We start from the raw sequence: 21,542 nt of genomic DNA, 5'->3' as shown, positions 1-21,542 counted from the left end.
ATGCAGTTCGTTTGAATTTTGATCTGACACAGTAAGGTAAGGTCAGCCGTTTCTGGGGTTTAATAATGTGCTTTCTTTAGCAAGTCGGGAGGAAACCTCAGATTTAAAGTCGTTTATGTCGTTTCATGCTCTGAGAGTCTTTTTTAGCCTCTCTCTAAAGGAGAGGATTTTGAAAATCCGTGCTTCTCTCATTACTAGCTGGTAGAAAACTAGGTGTCGAACCCTAGGAATTACTTTACTCACTTGTGTGAATTAAATATCGTAAAAAGATGGTAAAGTATTAGCATCTTCCAACCTTAATGGAGGGAAGTCTGGTGAAGATCTCTGCCTCGGAACTAAGGGTCTACCGCGCGCTGTCGTGGCCCTGCTCATCTTAACGCTGTGTGCAACCTCAGGCCGTGTGACTTGATGACACGTTTCAGGCATTGTAATTGGATTTACCACTCCAAGTGGAAGTCAGAATACGTGGGCCGCATGTACGTGTTTTCTTTTTTATTGAATACATTTGACATTTATCATCGTGTAAATGGAAAGTGTAGGTGTGTTAATTTGGTACATTTATATGCTGTAACGGTGAATACTGTTGCAGTGATATTTAGCACCACTATCCTGTTACATAGTTACCCCTTCTGTCCAGTGTTGGGGTTAGTGAAGTTTTAGTGTCTTGAGCAGGTTCGATGATGGTAGTTCAGCGTTGCTGTGTGGGTTCATTGCCCTGCGGTGAGTTCTCTGGCTTGTTTCCTGCCCGTTGCAAGTCTGTACCTTACACAACTTCCATCTTATCCCTGCCGTGCTCACTTCTGCTTAAAATAGAATGGATAAATTCTATGCCACTGGCAGGAAAATTTGGACTGGTTTAACTTGTGAAAAATTTGTATGTCTGAGAGTAAAATGTAAATTTTAAAGAAATTAAGCAGATAAAAACTTTGTCAAAACTGAGGTATTTCATGCAAATCATTGACCATAAATGAGTTTCTTCGGTGATAATGCAAGAAATTGAGAGCACACTTCACGATTTGGTAAAATTTTCTCCAACAGGTATTCTCGTTGAAAGAAAAAGAATGAATATGTCCCTTTTACCCACATGAAGGTTATTTTCAGTCATAGTATTTATAATTAAGAAAACTCTCGTTCCCTTTGAAGCCTCAGGAGTCACTAAACTATGTAAATAAAGTCCAAACTAATGAGTGTTTCATTGTGGACAGTGAATTAACTGCTTCCCATGGTTTTAATGTCTGCTCACACATTTCTGCTTCTTAAAATGCTAAAATAATCTTTTTGCATTATGTTATTTGTTTTTACACTTTACATCTCTAGGCTAAATGCTTTCATTGCCAGTCTCGAACATTGGAGTATTTTATTAGATTACACTTGATTTGTAACTTCTTGTGTTAACGTACATAGATAAGGCAGAGTGTTTTCATATATCTTCCACGCTTCATCTAGCTTCCATCTTAGATGTGAATTATAGGATTGTGAGCATGAACTGTTTGCGCTGATCATGAAAAATGTTGAAGTGTCTGAAATGGTTAACCTACAAACCAACTTAGAAAACAACATATAAACCTCACCGCATCTAGAAAATGTGTATCATAGCACCGATTCATTCCGTATTTTAACCTGAGCCCATTGTCTGTAGTTTATACTGAACCAGTCAGCCCTTGTTGGCATCCGCTGGGAGCCCAGTCCTGTGCCTTTTGCTGGCCTGGTGGGAGCAGTGCGCCCGCCGCGCCCGTAACCCAGAGCGCGGCCGGCAGCCTTGGCACACCGGCTCTGTGAACACTGCCTGTTCTTTAAAACAGCGAGTCCCGATCACACCCTAACACAGGAAGTACATGTGGGTGTTTCGGACTGGACAGATGAGGTGCTTAGCCTGTCAGCCTTTTTGGGGGAGAAACACAAAACAAAGTAACTCAGGTAAAATTTAGCGAAGCAGGACTGGGAAGAGGGTGGCCTTTTTTGGCCTCATCTGGATTTCTGCACTTGAGCGATTTGAGTCCCAGGAACCAGGCTTGTACTGTGCAGGTGCACGTACGCAGATTCGGAGAGAAACATTCACAGTGAACACAGTAGCTGTTAGTAAATGCTTGCTGAAGAAGGACCTTCACCTATGTCAGTGAAAAATGTGATTTGATTTCCTTTGTGGGCAAACGAGGATCCCGCATGGCGGGTCACTGTGACTTCAGTTCGTCTGCTGCTTGCGGGAGAGCAAGTAGAGCTCGCTAGCCTGTGTCAGTAAAGACAAACAGCTTTGTGAAGGTCACACCCAGGTTCTCATGAAGAGGGAGCTTACTGATCCAGTGCAAGGAAGAAGAAAAGTCTATGAATTTTTTTTTAAAGATTTTATTTATTTATTTGACAGAGAGACACACAGCCAGCGAGAGCAGGAACACAAGCAGGGGGAGTGGGAGAGGAAGAAGCAGGCTCCTAGGGGAGAAGCCCGATGCCGGGCTCGAGCCCAGGACTCTGGGATCACGCCCTGAGCCGAAGGCAGCCGCTTAATGACTGAGCCACCCAGGCGCCCCCAAAAGTCTATGAATTTGATGTTTTCCTAAGCTTCAGGTAAATCACAGAGTTCTTTAAGTAAAAGGGTGTGTTTAACCACGTTTCATACAAGGACCCGGAGGGGTTGCTTGGTAGAGTGAAGGATGCCCTTGAGACGGTTTGCTGGACTCTGAGGAAAGAGCCCATTTGGGGTGATGGTCTAGGAGATCGGATTTGCTGCTCCGACTTCACAGAACAGCAGGGTGTGGAGCCTGCTATCAGACACGAAGCATTTGTGGGGAAAGCTTTGATAATTCCAAGAGTGGTGTTAAAAAACAGCAGTTACCATCTAAACCAAACAACCCAAGTCCTTTATGGTGATTGATCTCAGTTTCTGCGTTGTGGAAGACATTTGAAAAATTCTCTCACATTCTTTTGCCTCACAATATGTGGGAGTAGAATTTTCTTGATTTGATTTATCTCAGTGACGTGTTTTTCCTTTGAGCTAGCTGCTCAGTTTTGCGTTTCTGAGATGTGTGAAGTATTAACATTCCTGGTGTCTTCAAGCTTCCTTGTGATCTGTTCAGCACATCAGTTAAGCTCGGTAACATGATCCTGTTTCTGCCAGGAAGAGCTACAGTGGCCCAGAGAAATCGCCAGGTTGCAAGGTTGCCTGTTTTGTGATTTTACTTGAGACAGTAATTTCAGATGAAATCTTATGGCCTAGACATAGACCTATCATCGGGGGGGAGGGGGGGGGTTGCTACTTATGGCCAGAGCGTCCTGCCATTCTTATTTGTCAGGATGTGAGGCAAGATGCAGGCCTGGTGTCTGAAGGCTGTCTGATCCAAGAACTGGAACGTTTAAGATGCTTAAAATGCAGTCACATATTTTTTTTCCTTTTCTTCTTTCTTTTGTTTTCTTGTGTTTTCTTTTCTTTTTTTTTTGGTGGTGGGGATACAAAACTTCAGGGAACATGCTCTTTTAATACGAGGGCTTGGGACTTCATTTTGAAGATTGACAAGGAGTTGGGGATATGATTTTTCTTGAGGGTTAAATAAACTCATTAGTCAAATGGGCTGTATCCTAAACTTCCGTGGGTCTGAGGCCACGCGATGCCGTGTTTCACCTTTTTACAACGTTGATGCATGTGAATTCTGCCCTGTTGTCTCTTAGACTGTGTGACGAAGGCTCTCTCCTTCCTGTGCCCTCATCCCCACCCTTAGAACTTCAGAAGTACTCTTCACTGTTACAGAAAGAGAAGTAGAGATCATCTAAATGCTTTAAAGCGCATGTCACGTGGCGTACCAGTTCCAAATGTGTTTGCATTTTAAGCAATATTTTCTGCCTGTGAATATTTTGAGTGACCATTGGTTGCTCTTACAACCTGATCAGCATTAATTAATAAGAAGTATAAATCAGTGATTCTCAGCCCTAGCCACACATTGGAATCATCTGAGGAGCTTTTAAAAAATGTTAATGACCACAGTCTATTCCAATATGAATTCAGTCAGAACCTCTGGGGCCAAGGCCCTGGGTCTGTAATTTTATATATATATATATTACTAAAGTGATTTTAAAGTGCAGAAAGGGTTGAGAGTGCTGTAATAGACTCATAACTTTGTGAACATTTGTTGTATGTATTACATTCCCTCCAGGACTTGTGGCCAAGTCTAGACGCTGGTCGTGGCCGGCTCCTAGGTTAGATGAACCCTTATAAGAGGGCTTTCCAGAGCTTTTGTCAAAGACCTTTGATTGATACTAATAACGATAGAAAACTACTCTGGTTTTATTTTACATAGTCTTAGTTTTACCCATGAGCTCATGTGAAATTGAAACTCAGAGATACAAGTAGCCTTTGTTTTTGAAGGGCATAGATGTGTGGAGACGGCGCTGTATGGTGAGCGTGGGGGAACGTGGTGCATATCGTGCAGACTGATAATTTTTGTGGATAAACTTGGAAAAGGGATCTCTGAAAACTGTCCTCATCGCCGCAATGCAGCGATAGTGCTCATGAAATAGGAATTTCAGGAGACAAGTGTTCATGCCAAAAAGATGTTCTTGGCTATCATGTATCCCAGATGTAAAAGATAAGCTTTATTTTACATTTCTCTTCCCAGGTAGACCTGTTACCAAAGACACATTGGACATAGAACACACGAGAAAACGGAGATTGGTGTTTCTGCAGCCCAGAAAGCCCTGGCGCCTGCCCGTGTGGGTCTCTGCTTGGACCACCAGACTCTCAGCTGGTGATAGGACTGCTTCCCAAACTCAGGGTTTTCAGACTTGCTGTGACACCGTAAGATCTGCCTAAGGTTATTTGGCTCTTGTATTTTTTGGTTGTAAATCTGAGAGGGAAATTTTATCAGAACACTTTTTTCCCTTATCATGAAGCTGTTTGTAAATACGCATGAACAGTTGTAATGATGAAACATTTAACATTTATAGTTTATTGATGTCTTTATCAGTATAGACTGTGTGTATTAAAAGAGGTTATATAAAAATATTAGATAGATTTCATTTTCAAAGGTGTGTTTGTTATAAGTCAAAACTACCTTCTTGATAATATAAATTTATTAGAACATAGTTACGTTTTCATTGTTAAAGAATCTGTGACTCTCGAATTTCCCAGACTCAGTTTGCTTCTTCGTGGTGTGGGGAGAGCATAGTAGCACCCAGGGGGCTCTCATGGAACGTGTGCTGAGGGGACAGGTGCTTCAATCTGCACCACTGTCTCTCGGGGAAGAAGACCTCGGATATATTGCTATTAATGAGTAAGGGGAGTGATAGCAAAACTCCCTTATTTTTGTATAGTTCTTTGTAACATATGAAATCCTCCTCAGTGATTAAGTGAAGACATTGCTAAGTGTTCTTGTTGAAGGAGAGCTTAGTGGTAGGAAGTTCATGAACTCAAACAAAAACAAGAAAATTTAATTTGTCTCAGAAGGGGAGAAGATTCTGTTTCCTCATGTACACCAGTCTTGTCAGTTCCTCCACAAGCCTGAGTCTTTGATTAAAGATACAGATTTTGCTGTCAAGTCCCAGTTGTGTTTTGAAATTGTCCAAATGCTGCATGACAGCAAAGTTCAGCCTTGCTTTTCAGGTTTGCATAACATGATGCATGGGTGGAAAACACTTCTTATCAGTGAAATATGTACACTCTTGGATGCTGAATTGTACCTTTTAAAACTGTCTTGGGAAATTTTGAATTCAGAGGCTATTTTTCATGCAGACCTTCAGGCTGAGTTTTGTATCCATAACCTCCAGGAGTCCTCTCAGAGCTCTCGGAGCCCGGCCCTGTCCTGGAGGCATCTTGAGGTACTGGGCGAGCCTGGGCGGGCTGGTCTGAGGCGGACCCCAATCGTGTGATTTAGATTAGTTGCACTTCAATACTTTGAACCCTCAGGTTCTCTCTAGTGGGTTTAGTGATATCTACAAAGAGGTATTGTAAGGAAAGTGCTTGACACAGTGAGATGACAAAAAAAAAAAAACAGTTTTAATAGCCCTTTAAGAGGCAAAACATCCCTGGAGACGTGGCCTTCTACAGGCCAGCTTAGCAGCCCCGCTACAGAGGAGCCTACAGGACGACTCCTTGTTGATGTCCCGGGTGCAGCTGGAGAAGCTACTTACACTCTGGCCATAGCACCAAGTAGTGATAGTTCGACTTGCTGCCGGTGGTCAGAAATGAGGCCATCATTCGGGATGAGCATCAAGCCATTTTAGAGGAACGATTTCATGTTAAAACAAGTTTGATAAATAATGGACACAGGTAACTGAACACCTTTGTACCTGTGTCTTTATATATCCATCCCCTAATATCTGGTACCACTTGAGGAAAAAAAGACTGTCTCACCCAGTTAACGGGACATGGTGCTTTAATCCGTATTTTTGTGAGTTACACCAGAATGATTAGAATCTATGCCCGTAGCACTTTAGTAAGCTGTGCTTAAACTTAGTTACCAACTAGAACCTCTTAAAATGTGTTACTTTTTAAATCTGCCTTCATCGGAACAGCAGGCCTTTGTTTCTGTCACTCCCGTCCTTTCCCTGCTTGACCCACGCTGCTTGAATTGTGTGCCTTTTGCCATAACTGAGGGCTGATTCTCTGGTAGCCTCCTCACCGAGTCTGTGTGTTCCAGGGACCAGCAGTGTGGGCACATTGCTGGAGGCTTGTTGCCCCACTCCGGGTGCACTGGATCTGAATCTGTGTTGTAGCAACATCCCCAAGTGATCCTTGTGTTTGAGAAGCACTGGATTAGTGTTTTGTGTTTTACTTAGTGGAACTGTGCTGTGGGAAGCATCACTCCTTTGAAAAAGGCTAGAGCATGGGAATGCGCTAGGGATCCCATCTTGCCACTTACTGTTCAGTTACGTGATATGGATCTGATGAAGCCGAGGGCTGTTCTAGAACACGTGATTGAGCTTACAGAGAGTCCTTTAACAGAAAGCCCTGAAACCCTGGGCCTTGGGCTTCCTGGCCTACCATTTGAGACTCCATATCTCCAGTCCTCTTTAGCAAAACGGACTGGCGATGCCTGCCACACCTGTTTTTCTAAGAGTCGAGTCAGGTGGGATCCTGTGTTGTGAAATGCTGGAGCTGTCGATGGGGCTGGGGTGGCACTCCTCCAGCCGGTGAGCCCTGCCTTGTTAGAGGTTGTGCTGGCTTTGCTAGAGGTCATCATGGTGATTGGAAGAGGTCTGTGTATTCTCTTCAACATGGCATTTAGATTTGAACCTGACAGTTTTCTGACCATGCTTGCAGTCCTGACCTCCAATTCCAAATAGCTACAGTGAGGATTTCATAGCAAAGTTTTAGATGTCTCTGTGCCCTGCTGGGCACCTAAATAGCTTGATTGCATCCTTTGTGACGCTGTGTCCTGTAACTTATTTTGTGCACAATATGTTGATGAATAAAGTTTTCATAACTCAAACAGGTCCTACTGTGGTTATACGATAATATATTCAATGAGATACTACTTTCTTTTATTTTTATTCATTAAAAAAAATATATATATATATTTAAAGATTTTATTTAATTACTTGTCAGAGAGAGAGAGAGAAAGCTCACAAGCAGGGGGAGGGGAGAGGCAGAGGGAGAATCGGGCTTCCCACTGAGTGGGGAGTCCGATGTGGGACTGGATCCCAGGGCTGGATCATGACCTGTGCCAAAGGCAGACACTTAACTGACTGAGCCACCCAGACATCCCTATTTCCTGTTTTTTAAATATAATTTCCTTATATTATAAAAATATGTATTACTATATTATCATATTTAATTATACCAATTGTGTATATTATATGTAATTATATATTCTATTATTCTAAAGCTTTAAGTTTTCTGAGTCCCAAACCAAAGTAGGAGGCGATCGTGTGGTCTCTGTAATCGCATGAACTCCGATGACTTTTCTCTCTATGTTGAAACATGAGTGAAGGGTCTCTGCAGTGTCTCCCAGCTCCTTGTGGAACTGGTCATGGTTCTGTTTCTTGGTTCATAGATTGCTTTGGTCCCACAAATGGTCATGTGTGTTTCCAGAAACCTGAATAGAACCCTGTCCTGAATACTCTGATATCATCTGTTCTTGCCCCTCAGCTTCCATGTTCATTTCCTTTTTCATCCAGTTATTCAGTGTATTGTGCAGGGTGTTATTGTAACACAGCAGATGCATTTCCGAAGATAATGTAAAATGCATCCCACTGAATAGATGTTTAGTTATCCTTCAAAGTAAAATAACTTTGTTTCTGTTTTTACATTTTAATGATAATTACCTTTTGTGCAGTGTTAGTCTCTGTGCTAGAGACTTTATATGTTTTATTAATATTTTATTACTATAAAGAAGACACAATTATAGCAAAAGTTGTTAAGTGCTACAGAAAATGAAATGTGGAAGTCTTCTCCACCCTTCCAAAATTCCCAGTCCAGCTCTCCAGCAGGAAACAATGTTAGCATTTTGTATGTCCTTCTAGAAACTATGTGTATCCTAACCATATATATGTATCTCTCTCCTTTTTCAGTGAAATGGATTCATACAGTATAGGCTGTTCTGTAGCTAGGTTTTATTTACACATAAAGATATACTTTGGACTTCTTTCCATAGTAATATAGCCTGATCTAACTCATTCTTCTTTATTGTGCAGAATGTCCAATGTACAGCTATGACAGAATTTAAGTCTGCTATTGGTGATATTTAGATTGTTTCCAGTTTTTGCTGGTACGAACAGTGGGGCAGTCTGTAACATCTTTCTCTGTACATTTATCTTTACACATTTTTCAAGTATATTCAAAAGATAAATTCCTAGTAGTACTGTGGTCAAAGGATAGGGGTATTTAAACTTCTCATTAGGAGTGCCACGTTGCTCTCTTAGACAGTTGTGCTAATTTGCATTTGAAATTTAACTCTGAGAAGAGCCAAGAGTGGATGCTGTAAAGTGTAAATAATTTGATCCACGTTCTCAAAGGTGGAAAGTAGTTAGAGTCAGCTTTCAAACTCAGATTCACCCACACTGTTTCTTCTAAGCTAGATGTCTCAGTTACTGTTTTTTTTTTTTTTTTAAAGATGTTATTTACTTATTAGGGAGAAAGAGAACACAAGACGGGGGGCGGGTGGGCAGAGAAGAGGGAGAAGCAGACTCCCCATGGAGCAGGGATCCCGATGCGGGACTTGATCCCAGGGCCTGGGATCAAAACCTGAGTTGAAGGCAGACACTTAACCCACTGAGGCACCCAGGCGCCCCTCAGCTGCTATTTTAAAGCATAGAGATTATTCCTTATATTTTTATATTCTTAACAGGCAATCAGGCAGTTATGATAATTCTTCCATTATAAATACACATTCCTTTATGATTTTGTATATTGATTTTATATCCTGCAAGTTCATTGAATTCACTTATTCTCAGTTTTGTGGTGAAGTCTTTAGGGTATTCTACATATAATATCATGCCATCTGCAAAGAGTGACAGTTTTACTTCTTCCATTCTGATTTGGAGGCTTTTTATATCTTTTTCTTGCCTAATTGCTGTGGCTAGGACTTCTGATACTGTGTTGAATAAAAGTGGTGAGAGTAGACATCCTTCTTTTGTTCCTGATGGTAAAGGAGGAGCTTTCAGATTTTCACCATTGAGAATGATGTTAGCTGAGGGTTTGTCATATGTGGTCTTTATTATGTTGAGGTATGTTCCCCCTATACCCACTTTGTTGAGAGTACTTACCACAAATGGATGTTGAATTTTGTCAAAAGCTTTTTCTGCAATTATTGAGAAGACCATATGATTCTTCTCCTTCATTCTATTAATGTGGTATGTCACATTGACTGATTTATGAGTGTGAAACCATCCTTGTATCCCTGGGATAAATCCCACTTGACTACGGTGTATAATCCTTTTAATGTATTGTCGAACCCAGTTTGCTAATATTTTCTTGGGGATTTTTGCCTCTCTGTTCATCAGGGATATTGGCCTGTAGTTCTGTTCCTTGTGTGGTTTTACTGTCGGGGTAATGCTGGCCTTGTAAATGAGCCTGGAAGCTTTCCTTCCTCTTCTAAGCCCTTAATGGTGGTCCTGTGAGATGGACATTGATTATTATCCTGATTAATACATGGAAAGACCTGAGGCTCAAAGAAAAAAGAAATTAAATTTTAAAATGTAATCAGAAGATGGTCCTTGACCAAAGGCCCTATGACCCCCCAAACTGCCAGAGCACTCGAGATTTAAAAATGCTAGAAGAGGTGAAATAAGGGGTGTGGGATTAGTGGCTTTGAATGTATTGATATTGGCGCATTATGTTCATGAACAACAGGAAAATACAATTTCTGGCCATGGGGCCCTGTCACACCTCAAGCCAACAGTAGCTCAGAAACAGCTTTCTTTTGGCTGCCTCTGTGTGTGACGGCCCTGGGGAAAATGGGTGATTTACAGTTCACTGCATTTGACCCAGAACTTTCCTTAGACCTCACTGCAGACATAATCAGTGGCATCACATCTGTCAGGATGGTTCCTTTTTATTATGTTGACTCTTCCTCTGTCTCAGCTGCTTTTCCTCTTAGCTCTCTCTGTCTTAGGCTCAGACCACATTTTTTTCTTACCTGCCCCAGTTCTAAAGAACTAAGATTTTCTCTGGAAGGCCGTGGGATCCATTCTTGACTTCAGATTGAAACTTTGCTGTTTTCCTGGCCAAGTATATCCACCGAACTTAATCCACAGACATTTCTTAGAATAATTTTTTCCCCGTTTTTGCTTTTAATTATTTTCTGTTTATAATTCACAACCTTAGTCAATTTGCTCTATTTTATGATTGAAGAACCTGAATCGTAGACGCTCATGTGACTTCAGACGCCAGCCAGCCAGAGTTCAGATGACTGTTTGCTCTCCACTAGTTCCCGCTCCATCGGGAGAAGTCTCCAGTGTAAGAAACAGGTTCTGTTCCAAAAATCCATTTGTAGGTCATTACTTGGCACTTGGATTGCATTTTACCGACGGTGGGGGGAAATGTTATAACCGGTGATTAGGCCCCTTGGCCGGCCTACAGAATTCTGTTTAACTCTTATATAACCACCTAATGATGCATTTGCAGTAAAAGTAAGAGAATGATCGTGGGATTCTGGTTACAAAGAAAACTCTCTTTCCCAGGAAAAGCGTCCAGTCGGAAGACAGGACACAGAGGGAACTGGAGAGTCTGCAGGGACATCAGGGGGCTGGGAAGGCTGCTAGAGGCTGGGACACTGTCTAAAGCCCAGTTTGTTGTTAAAACTTTGAGGATCTGGGTGGTTGTTAGACACTCGGCGCCCGCATAACTTCCACAACAGCTGTGATTAGCATCGACAAAATAGATTATCTGAGAGGATATTAAAGAACCTCACAGTAAAAACAAACCAGCAAATCAGAGAAAACATTCCCCCTTTCGTCCTCCAGGTGGTGAGGTCAGTGGAGCTGGTTCCCTGTTGGCCCACGGACCCCATGAGCTGGGGCAACCGGACTGAGTTCTGGAGAGAAGGAGTGCGTCCCGGTTGGGGGGAGAGGAGCCTGTGATGTCTGTGTGGAGTGTTTGTCCACGGAGTATCTGCCTCTGGAAAGTGACCGCATTTATGTCCTGTGGCTCGTTCTCCTTGCACGTTCTAGGCTGCCTTGCACTTCAGCCTACAAACAAGCATCTTAAATTTCACTTGGCTTTGGAGAAAGTGTAGTGCCTCTTTAGACGCCCCCGCCCCTGATTCGTGTCTCATTGTCCTCAGACATTTGCATGCAGCTTTTTTTGTTGCTAGTAAAAGGGAGAATACATTCAGTGAGAGGAAGCTGTGGTGACAGGGTGACAGAACCTCCCTGAGGCGCTCTCAGGGTGAGATCCCGCCTCACTGAGAAAGCGAGGGGAGGCCTGCCACTGCGCCTGCCCTGCCCTCCCACTGGGCAGGTGACACGTGGGCCTGCCAGCGCCCTGTGCAGGGTGCCTATCCCCAGAGCGGGAAACTGCCTTTACTACGACGCTCAGGACCTCTCCCTGTGGTCCCTGCAAAGGAGGGTGGACCCATGACCACTTTCAGAAGTGGTAAGACAGGAGGAGAGAAGTCACCATGACCCGGTTTTATGTATATTCTGATGTTTATAGATTCTTTGTCTTTCCACTAGGATAATTTATAAAGAAATTGTTTGGGGTCCATGTAATTCTTCCATCTCTTACGATGTAGAATTTGTGCGTGTGTTTTGAGGAGTCTTCTGTCCCAAAGGTAAATACAGTAATGATGCTGAAATCGTGCCCAGTGTCTTCTGGGCGCCAGCCTCAGATTGGAAGTGCGCATCGCTGTGGCGCACTCTGCTCAGAAATGCCCCTGCCGTGGGGCGTGTGTTGGGTGAGAATGCACCCGGGGCCCTTCCTGGTGGCCCTTCCTGGTGGGGCCCAGGTTTGCCAGGTTGGCTGACCATGTGCTCAGACTGAGCCGAGGTGGTTTCTTCTGCTGCCTGCGTGTCTGCAGGAGGCTGGGAGACACCTGGGAGAGACTGGTCTGGAGGCTCTTCCGTCTGCTTCGAGGACTGCCCTGCGGGAGGGGTTAGCAAACCACACCGTCTCTTGCTGTTTTCTTGTGAGCTTTCACGTGCGGGTTAAACAGACCGCGGGCAGTGGGTGGCGCGTTGTTCTTACTGCAAATTCCCCGATTTGGTGTGTGTGGTCAGAGGTGAGGTGGGTGAGTGGGGAGGGAGGAAGTTGTGTTTGCTTTCATTTGTTGGTGGGACAGAAACATGGTACTGGTATTTTGACTGTTAATTTTCCTTTACATTGAAGGGCCCGGACCTTCTGGCAAAAGGAAAAAAGTTAAGAACAAAAATCTGATTTCAAGCAAATCCTAACCATACTATTATTTTTCTCATGTGCAAGCAATGCTACATAACACAGAAGACAAAGTAATAAGTTCTTGGCAACTTTCGTGGCATGCGTGTTCATTTTTTAAGCATTGTAGTCATCAGTTGAGGGGGAAAAATGGTGTCTGATATCTCGATCGCAGCAATTCTTGGCTTAGCCGATTACTTTTTATTTTCTTTTGTTTCTTCTTATTCTAGGACCTGAGAGACTTAGGGGGAAAAATCATATTTTCTTGAGATTTTTCTAAGACATAAGACGTTCTTAAGATTATTCAAATTATTTTAACCTACACAACTCACTGCCCTCATGACGGCCCTTCATTTTGTCCTTACTCCTGTGTCCTAACACCTCACGCCTGGGGGAAGAGTCACAGGGCGATGTTGGTGCCCTCTCTGTCCCCATCCTCTCCTAAAATGTGCTAAGTCTTACCCCATACTTCACACCAAGGATGAGGACGGGGAGAGAAGGACTGAAAGCAGAGGTGGGGAGGCGCAGGCGGGACGGCGGCTCTGCGGGTGCACCGAGCAGCTGTGGGGCCCCTTGCAGAGGCTGATGGGTTCCCCCGTGCTCTCGACTCCTTCCAGTAGCTTTCCTGTCTTGTCTGCATCTTTGCCTGCCGGCCTGTCACTGGTTGGTTTTGTATCATTTTCTCTCTTAGGGCCAAGAAATTGGAACATGGCCGTGAGCAATGGAAACAGCGATTTTGTGGTTCTGAGCAACGGCAGCATCGCAACCAGTGCTCCCAACCCTGGCGCCCTCACGCCCTGTGATGGGGACCTCGCCACCCAGCAGCTCACACCCAGAGAGGCCCCGAGAACAAAAATGAGTCCGAATGGATGCCTGCAGGTCAATGGCAGTATGAAGTCCTCCTTTCTGCCCGTGGACAGCCACCAGAGAGCACCCGCGATGCTGTCCCCGTGCTGCCACCCGTGCCCGTTTCATCAGCCCCTGGCCGGCCAGAGCAGTCACCCAGAGGGCCGGCCCGAGGCTGGCCCAGCTGCGCCTTCTGCTCTGGCCTCGTGCTGCATGCAGCCACACTCCGAGTATTCTGCACCTCTGTGTCCCAGCCATTCGCCCGTCTACCAGACTGCGTGCTGCCTGCAGCCCTCTCCGTCCTTCTGCCTGCACCACGCGTGGCCCGGCCGTTTCCCACACCAGCCCGTGCAGCAGCACGCGGCCGGCTTCAGGTGAGTGTGCGCGGGTTCTGCTCACCTTTGCGCCTACCCAAGTCTGCAGGGTGCCCGACTTGTGTTGATTTCCCCAAAAGGAGGAAGATACATACGTCAGAGAAGGAAAACCAAAATGCACATGAAATAATGTGTCTCTGTGTCATCCGTTGATAGACCCTCATGTGCTTTCTGCCTGCCTGCCAGTCGGTTTGGTGTCCCTGGTGACCTTGACTTACCCGTAAAACTATTACTGTCAGTCGCAGTTACTCCTTGTGGGGAATATGTCTGTGTCAAGGCTGCCTGAACAGGAGTCTTGATGGTCCTCAACCTTTATGACAATGAAGCAGTTGCTTCCTCAGGCTTCCCAGCGGCCGTGTCCACCAGCTGTCCGTGTGGTTTGGGTGATCATTCAGTACATTGAGGTCAGACCTTTCCTCATGGGGGGAGCCTGTCGATCTGTAGTGTAGGTCTTTGAAAACTATGTTTTATGAAGCATTTTTGGGTCTGGTAGACAGAAAAGCGCTGGGCACACCTGTGTCATGGCCGGCTCCCACCCCATGCCAGCACGTGCTTTCTGTTCAGTGTCTCTTCCGTTGTCTCCTCCACGTGCGCCGCAGGTGAGCGACATTGGTGTATTTTATGAAATACTAAGTGCTTTGTAGAGACCAAGTATCAGTTCACATTTCAGGTAATGAGCTGTCAGTGAGCTGGGAGAGCACTCCCCTTTTCTGATGAGGATATAGTTTACACACAGGGAGATGTGCCAGTCTGAAGTGCACAGCTGGATCGGTGTGGACCCTCGTGGTCCACACCTGGCCCACTTGGAACGTTTCTTTCCGGGGTGATGGAGAACGTCCCCTCCAACCGCCGCCTCCTCGTTCCTGCTGTCTTCACCCGACAAGGTCGCTGTTCTGAGCTCTGTTACTGCACGCTGGTTTTGCCTGCTCTGAAAACTCGTGCGAATGGAGTCACACAGTACATGTGTTTCGTGCAGTTTCCACTCAGCATAGTGTTGGAAGACTCGTCTAACTGTGCGTAGTTTTCCTTTCTGTTGCTGAGCCACAGTCCACTGTGTACCTGGGACAGATTCACTGTCCCCTCCAGTGTCTGTCAGACCTCCAGTTGTGAAGTACGTCCTGGGGACGTCGCGTACATACGGCGTGCTGACTGTAGCTAAGAACACTGGGCTCTGTATTTGGAAGTTGCTAATAGAGCAGATCTTAAAAGTTCTCATGGCAAGAAAAGACTTTTGTAACTGTGGGTGGTGACAGATTTATTGTGGTGCTAATTTCACAATGTATACAAATATCAAATGATGTTGAAACTAATATAGTGCTGCATGCAATCACAGCTCAGTAAAAAAGGAGTCAGATCCAGGCAGAGGTTAAGTAATGGATCTTTTCACCTTCATCAGGTTCGGGTTGCTGTTGACATGATCTGGTTTCACTGTTTTAAAAAGAAGGCAGAGAGAGATGGGGAAAGACAGCGGGGCTTGGGAACCGGGGGACATTCCTCTGCAGCGTGTTTCTGCAGTTTCTAAATACGTTTTCCACGTCAGAAAAGCCACAGAACTACGGGAAGGACATGCCAAAGCCATTTCTCAAAAGGCTTGTCCTGATAGCGTTGTGCTCTGTGACCAGCTCTAGGCTCCTTCCACTTTGAATTAAACCGTGGAAGTAGTTGACTTTGAAATTGAATGGTCATTGGTATTGATGTTTTTGAATCATCAGTTACATGCTTGTGGGTGTGAGGGGAGACAGCTAGTTCTACATTTGGAGGCTGATCCCTCATTTAAAAACTTTTAGAAAATATTAAAGCTATGGGTAGAAAATATTAAACCAATTCTTTATGGTAGGCATGTCAATATTTTCAGGACTTTAGCTTCACATTTCTCAGAAACCGATTCTTAAAAGGATGAGAGTCCTATGTACATACACTTTAAATAGGACAGCATTGGGGTGGCTCAGTCGGTTACATGGCCGGCTCTTGGTTGCAGCTCAGGTCATGATATCGTGAGAGGTCGTGAGATCGAGCCCCGCAGCAGGCTCCGTGCTGGGTGTGGAGCCTGTTTAAGACGCTCTCTCTCTCCCCCTCTGCTCGCCTGCTCTCTCTCTAATAAACAAGTAAATAAATAAAACCTTTAATAAAAAATAAGACAAATGGAATGGCATTAAAAAACAGATAGGGGCGCCTGGGTGGCACAGCGGTTAAGCGCCTGCCTTCGGCTCAGGGCGTGATCCTGGCGTTATGGGATCGAGCCCCACATCAGGCTCTTCCGCTATGAGCCTGCTTCTTCCTCTCCCACTCCCCCTGCTTGTGTTCCCTCTCTCGCTGGCTGTCTCTATCCTGTCGAATAAATAAATCTTAAAAAAAAAAAAAACATAAAAATGCCATATTTGTCTATCAAGAAAAGTTGTAGAAAAAAGTGGAATATTACATGAGAAATTTTTTATATTTAGAATTTTTCTCTAGAATTTGAGCCTTTTGATCAACTATGTATTACAGATGTAGAACATTTTACAGATGCCTGTAAAGGAGTGTCTGTTCGCAGTTGTGTCTACCACATACCTCACTGTAAAATGTGACCTGCCAAAGCTACTTCCTTATTTTATACATTCGGTTATTTGTATGATCAACAGTATTTACTGAGTATTTACACGTGCTGACCATCACAGATGTCATTCTGAACGAGGTGAGACTGCGAGGTGGTAGGAGGGAAACAGAAAGGCCAGCCTCCAGCCATAGCTACGAAATCATGAGACGTGTTTCCAAGAAGGAGCTCATGGGCTGCGGGTGAATAGAAGTCTCCAGTGCGCGGACGGGAACAGTTTGCACAAAGACGTGTGTCTGCACCCGCGCCACAAATGGGCCCACCCGGCTGGTGTTTGGGCTTGTTTTTTTTGGATTTCATTTGTTTATGAAACACTTGAGCCATAGAGAATGTTTTAAAGGGTCAGTCAAGTAGCAACTGTAATTTTACCCTGGCTCATTTGCGCTGCTCTCTTTCCTTACCTTCTCTAAAGTGATAGGTTCCGTCTTATCCCTTCTTGGCTCTTTAGGCTCCAGCACGTCTCTTGAAAAGATTCATTAGATCAATCACCTGTGTGTGCTTTTTTGCTTTGTAACATTATCTGTTAATCTTTTGATCACTAAAATTAACATCAGTGCAAGAATCATGGTAATACTCTATTTCAATCCCATTTATCACCAAATATGAAGTAGTTTACGTAGATGTCATTTTAGGCTTCCCAGTTCTTCATTTCTAGATTCCCATCTTCATGCCCACAGTCTGGCCCTTAATTATGGGGTCCAGTTGAGAACACTAAGGAATTCAGAAAGGCAAAAGGTGATGTCTTCCTACCAAGAGACAAGGCATACACCCGCTTGGCCATCTGAATCACCTGGGGAGTTAGACATTAAATAAGTACGATAATAATGATGTTTCCTTTGCAGTAGAAAAAAATAACTCTAGGCAAGCAGAGGGGGGAAGGAGCCCTGTGGGTTGATGAGGTGAGAGGCCCTCTAACTGACATGGGAGGGCTTAGGGTGGGTAGGGGGTGAGGGGAGTGGGGCGGAGCATGGAAAGAGGAGGGAGGGAGGGGACAGAGCATGGAAGAGGGAGGGGAGCAGGGGTGGAGCATGGAAGGGCTGGTAGGGGAGCAGGGGCAAACCATGGAAGGGGGGAAGGGAGAGAGGCGGAACAGGAAAAGAGCCCCCTGGAGCCTCTCACACTCCACAGGCTCTGGTTTGGGGTCCTCTTACTGCCATCCGAATGGAAGGGTAATGGTGTTGTGACACGATTAACAAGGAGTTCTGTGTCCAGAAACAACAGACAAATTTCCTAATGCAAGGTCTGCAAAGAGCTGTTCTCAAGTGCGGCAGAGGAAGCCATGAATGATGCTTGGCAAGTCCCGGACTCCTGATCATGGGGGGAACCTGTGATGGTTCTGGGTGCCTGCCAAATGCAGGTTTACTTCCCGGAAGGTGGTTTCGCAGACAGATGGTCACTCTGAGTGCTCCCCGGGGACCAGAGGCTCGAGAGCTGTGCAGTTGAGCAGGCGTGGCACAGAGGAGCCCATGAAAGGGGCTGACAGTCAAGCACACCCTCGTTCCTCCCCCGAACATGGTGCCTATGCCATTTGCAGCCTTCTCCTGCCATCCTTCCTGACTCTTCCAACGTCTGGCTCACTTGCTCAGAGGTGTTCATCTGTTTGCTTTTCCCTAGGGTGCTACTCACTTTCAACTCTTTTTCTTAACAAAGTAAGAAGTGAGAGCTCCTATGTTATGTTAGGAGAGAGAATTGACCACCTGAAATCTGGTTTCTCTGTATACGGTATATCACAACACCCGGGGGCCAGATGATGGCTCTGAGCGCCATTTTCCAAACTATCTTCCTGTGATGCAGATGCTCTGCGGTGATCCACCCTTTTCCCCTTTCCTGAGCCCTGGCGATAGAGTTATTTCTATTTAGTTGGGAAATTTGAAACAGAAATCACATTGAACACTTCATTAGCCCTGTGGCATGAACCTCGCACTGACGCAGATTGCAGTGTCTGTGAGTTGCGCCAGTCACTAGACTCAAACCAAATGCCTTTTCTAAGATGCTGGAGCGATGAGTGGACAAATTCAAGGTTAGTTATTCCCTTATGCAGCAAGTATTCAGTGAGTGCGTACGTAATGGAGTCAGGTGCTGAAAACAGAGGTAAAAACGGCATGGTCCAGATCATAGTTGTATAAATTCTTCCCTCCTGTTTTCCTCTCTTACGATGACAGTTAGTACTAACAGCGACATAATCATGAGCCTTTACTTACTAATACAGATTGTGGGACTGCTGGGCAGGCGTGTTGCGGGAAGGGATGGTCACACTGCGTGTATAGACGTGCGCTGTTCACAGGGCCCAGCAGACTTCAGAATTCGGTTCTAAGTCCTACTGGGCACTGTTCATGTGCCCGGGGACCACCCATGCCAGTTGCTCCCATACTGGACATTTCCATTCTGGCAGGACGTTTTCCTGGGCAAGGTGGTCTCTTTTCTCTCGGAGCAACTGAAGTCCCTTCCAGCTTCCGCGGCTGCAAGTGGAGCGTTAGCGATGTAGAGCAGCAGCCATGTTTGACAGTGAACTCGTGACTGTATCACAAAGAAATAGCAAAAGATACAATCCCTTTTCTTCAAAAATCTAAAGGAGTAAAGCCCTATACTATAAAAAATTGTAGTGGGTCAGTATCCTCGGAGGCCCCAGTTACATCCCACAAAAGCCACTGACACATTATTTAGATGAGTCTGAAGGCAAAAGGATCGGCGTATCTAATTTGTAGCCGGCAGATCTATGATACGTCAGACAGAGTTTTTCTGGGGGTAGGGAGACAGCCCTCCTTGCAGGCACCACTGGCCCTACTTTATGACTCGCGTTTCTCTTTTTCAGCCCTCACTCTCCCTTGCCTCCCCCCCTCCAGGTGAGGGGTAAGCACGCCCGTGTGAGCCCTGGTGCTGCCACTTGCTGGCTTTGTGTCTCGGGCAGGAGTGCTTCTCTCTCAGCCTTCTTTTCTGTCTTGGCAGAGACGGGAGTAAGTGTTCCTCTTTGGGTTGTGTTCTTTCTATTTCTTCTCTTTCTCCTTGCTGCTGTTCTTCCCTCCGTTCATCTTGTTTCAGAAATCAAGCTGCGGCTGAATCCTGGCGGAAATAAATACATGATGTATTGCTTTTCACTCTTATCCCTCCGCCCCGAAGAACAAGTGTAGCACACGGCCCCTGGCTCGCCGTCTGGACAAGGAGGGGACTGTTGAGAATAAGCGGGTCTCTCCTGCCCGAGAGACCCAGAGCTGCTGTACTAATGCTAATATATCATCTGATTACGTGGTTAATTTTAGAAGTCTGGTAAGATTTAATCTTGATTTCATTGAAACCGAAGTTTATTTTTAAATTCCTTAAAGTAGTCAAAATTAACTTTTAAGACAGGATAATGTTTGTAAAATCTAAAATGTTCCGAGCTTGCTTGCCAAAGTCAGACTGTTTGGCAGTCAGATGGGCTGAAGGCCTGTTTTATGGTAAGACTTCTCTTAGAGACTAATGTGTATAAAGGAATGGATTTCAGAGGGTGCCGTGGAATGCACATTTCAGAATTTGGACCTTGGTCGTCTTTTACTTTCATAGTAAATGTCAGCAAACAATGCCCTCTTTATTTCGTAAAAGTAATTAATATGACATTTTGGAATGAGGTAAACATGTTCCTTCTTCACCTCCTTTCCATGTCAGTGAGAGTTGTTTAGCAGATACTAGAGACTGAAGAGGAAAAAAAAGAGAAATGGTTCAAATGTTCTCCTTTTCTTTTGGCTAAAAAAAAAAAAAAGTTTAAAGAAAGGTAAGAAATTCGACCATCAGTAAACCCTAATGAAAGGATCAGGTACATCTCAGGAAGACCCCAGTCGCTTGCCAAGGGCACCCTATTTCCAAACTTAAGAGGGTGGCTAGCTGTCACTTAAAAGAATTTACATAACTTAATGTTTATTAGGAGCATTTTGATTGCTGTACTATTTTGTGTTCTTTTCAGCAAATTGACTCCATAAAAATGCATCTTTTTTTTTTTTTTTTTTAAAGCGCAAACCAGATCTCTAACCAGTTAGTTGATATTTTGGATATGAACTACGCCTGGAGCATAGCTGGAACTCAGTAAATATTTGTTGAGTGAATGATCACAAAACAGTAATTCTTGGAACATATTATATAATGAAAGTTCACAGAGTTTAAACTTTTTAAGGAAACCTCATGAAGTTAGACCGGTCACTGGCATCAGGCACCGTGATGGTCTCAAAGGGTAGAGATGATTGGAGCAAACGCAGCTGCTCTCCAAGCACAGAGACAGAGTCTAGAGAGTCATGTGAGTCCCAGAGAGGGATTTGGGGGCCTTGCCTAAAATGCACACAGCCTGCAGCCCCGCCCCACGGGAGCAGAAGGCCTGGAGAGCTTGGGAGTGGGGGGTGGGGGGTGGCTGGCAGGAGCAGGAGGTCTGGAGGGGGTGGGAGTGGGAGCGTGGGGGGTTGGCATGTGGCCTCCTTTGTCTGGAAAAGGACCCAGAGGAGGGGTGACAGCACGTTGTGCTGGGTGCGTTCATCTCATGGGATCCTGGAAGCACAGCACGCTGTGATGGTCCGAGGAGACTGTTCCCCCGAGCAGCGCATGCCCAATGCAGTGTGAGCGTCATAAAGAACTTACTGTCTAAGTACTCACACACAGAAGCTGTGTACTTCTCGTATCTTGGATTCACTACCTTTCCCTGGGCCTGCTGACCCGAGTTTTGGTACTCCTGTGTCTCTCCAGGGCCTAGCACCGTGCCTGGCATTTAGTAAACACTCAAATTAATTGTTTAACAGGCTAATAAATAACTGAGCATCCATCAAGTCCTTCTTGTGCAGAGCTTATTTTTATGTGATAATTTGATAATGAAAATCAGGAACCATTGGTCTAATGTAGTAAGATATTTTCCCAAATGATGGGGGAAGACACCACAGGTTCTTTTTCCCTAAAAACACTCTTATTTCTGTTGTTT

The 21,542-nt window shown here is 44.9% G+C and overlaps 1 protein-coding gene across 7 annotated transcripts in view; it reads left to right on the top strand.

The window, feature by feature from the left end:
- Positions 1-21,542, top strand: part of DISP1 (dispatched RND transporter family member 1) — a 174,294-nt gene that overhangs the window by 117,389 nt on the left and 35,363 nt on the right. For 3 of the 7 annotated variants that reach the window (XM_040636155.1, XM_040636156.1, XM_008695452.2), the window contains 2 exons: positions 4,605-4,799; positions 13,488-14,016. In XM_040636155.1, coding sequence (XP_040492089.1) covers positions 13,505-14,016 — 512 coding nt within the window. In that variant the 5' untranslated portion in view covers positions 4,605-4,799; positions 13,488-13,504. Of the gene's footprint in view, positions 1-2,448; positions 2,563-4,604; positions 4,800-13,487; positions 14,017-21,542 lie in introns of those variants that run through there. The other 4 variants (XM_040636153.1, XM_040636154.1, XM_008695466.2 and 1 more) reach the window with 3 other exon arrangements.

This window comes from Ursus maritimus, unplaced genomic scaffold (genome assembly GCF_017311325.1).
Source record: "Ursus maritimus isolate PB19 unplaced genomic scaffold, ASM1731132v1 scaffold_2, whole genome shotgun sequence".
Lineage (NCBI taxonomy): Eukaryota > Metazoa > Chordata > Mammalia > Carnivora > Ursidae > Ursus > Ursus maritimus.
The sequence above is the reverse complement of the archived record's forward strand: the minus strand, read 5'-3'. Positions and strand labels throughout refer to the sequence as shown.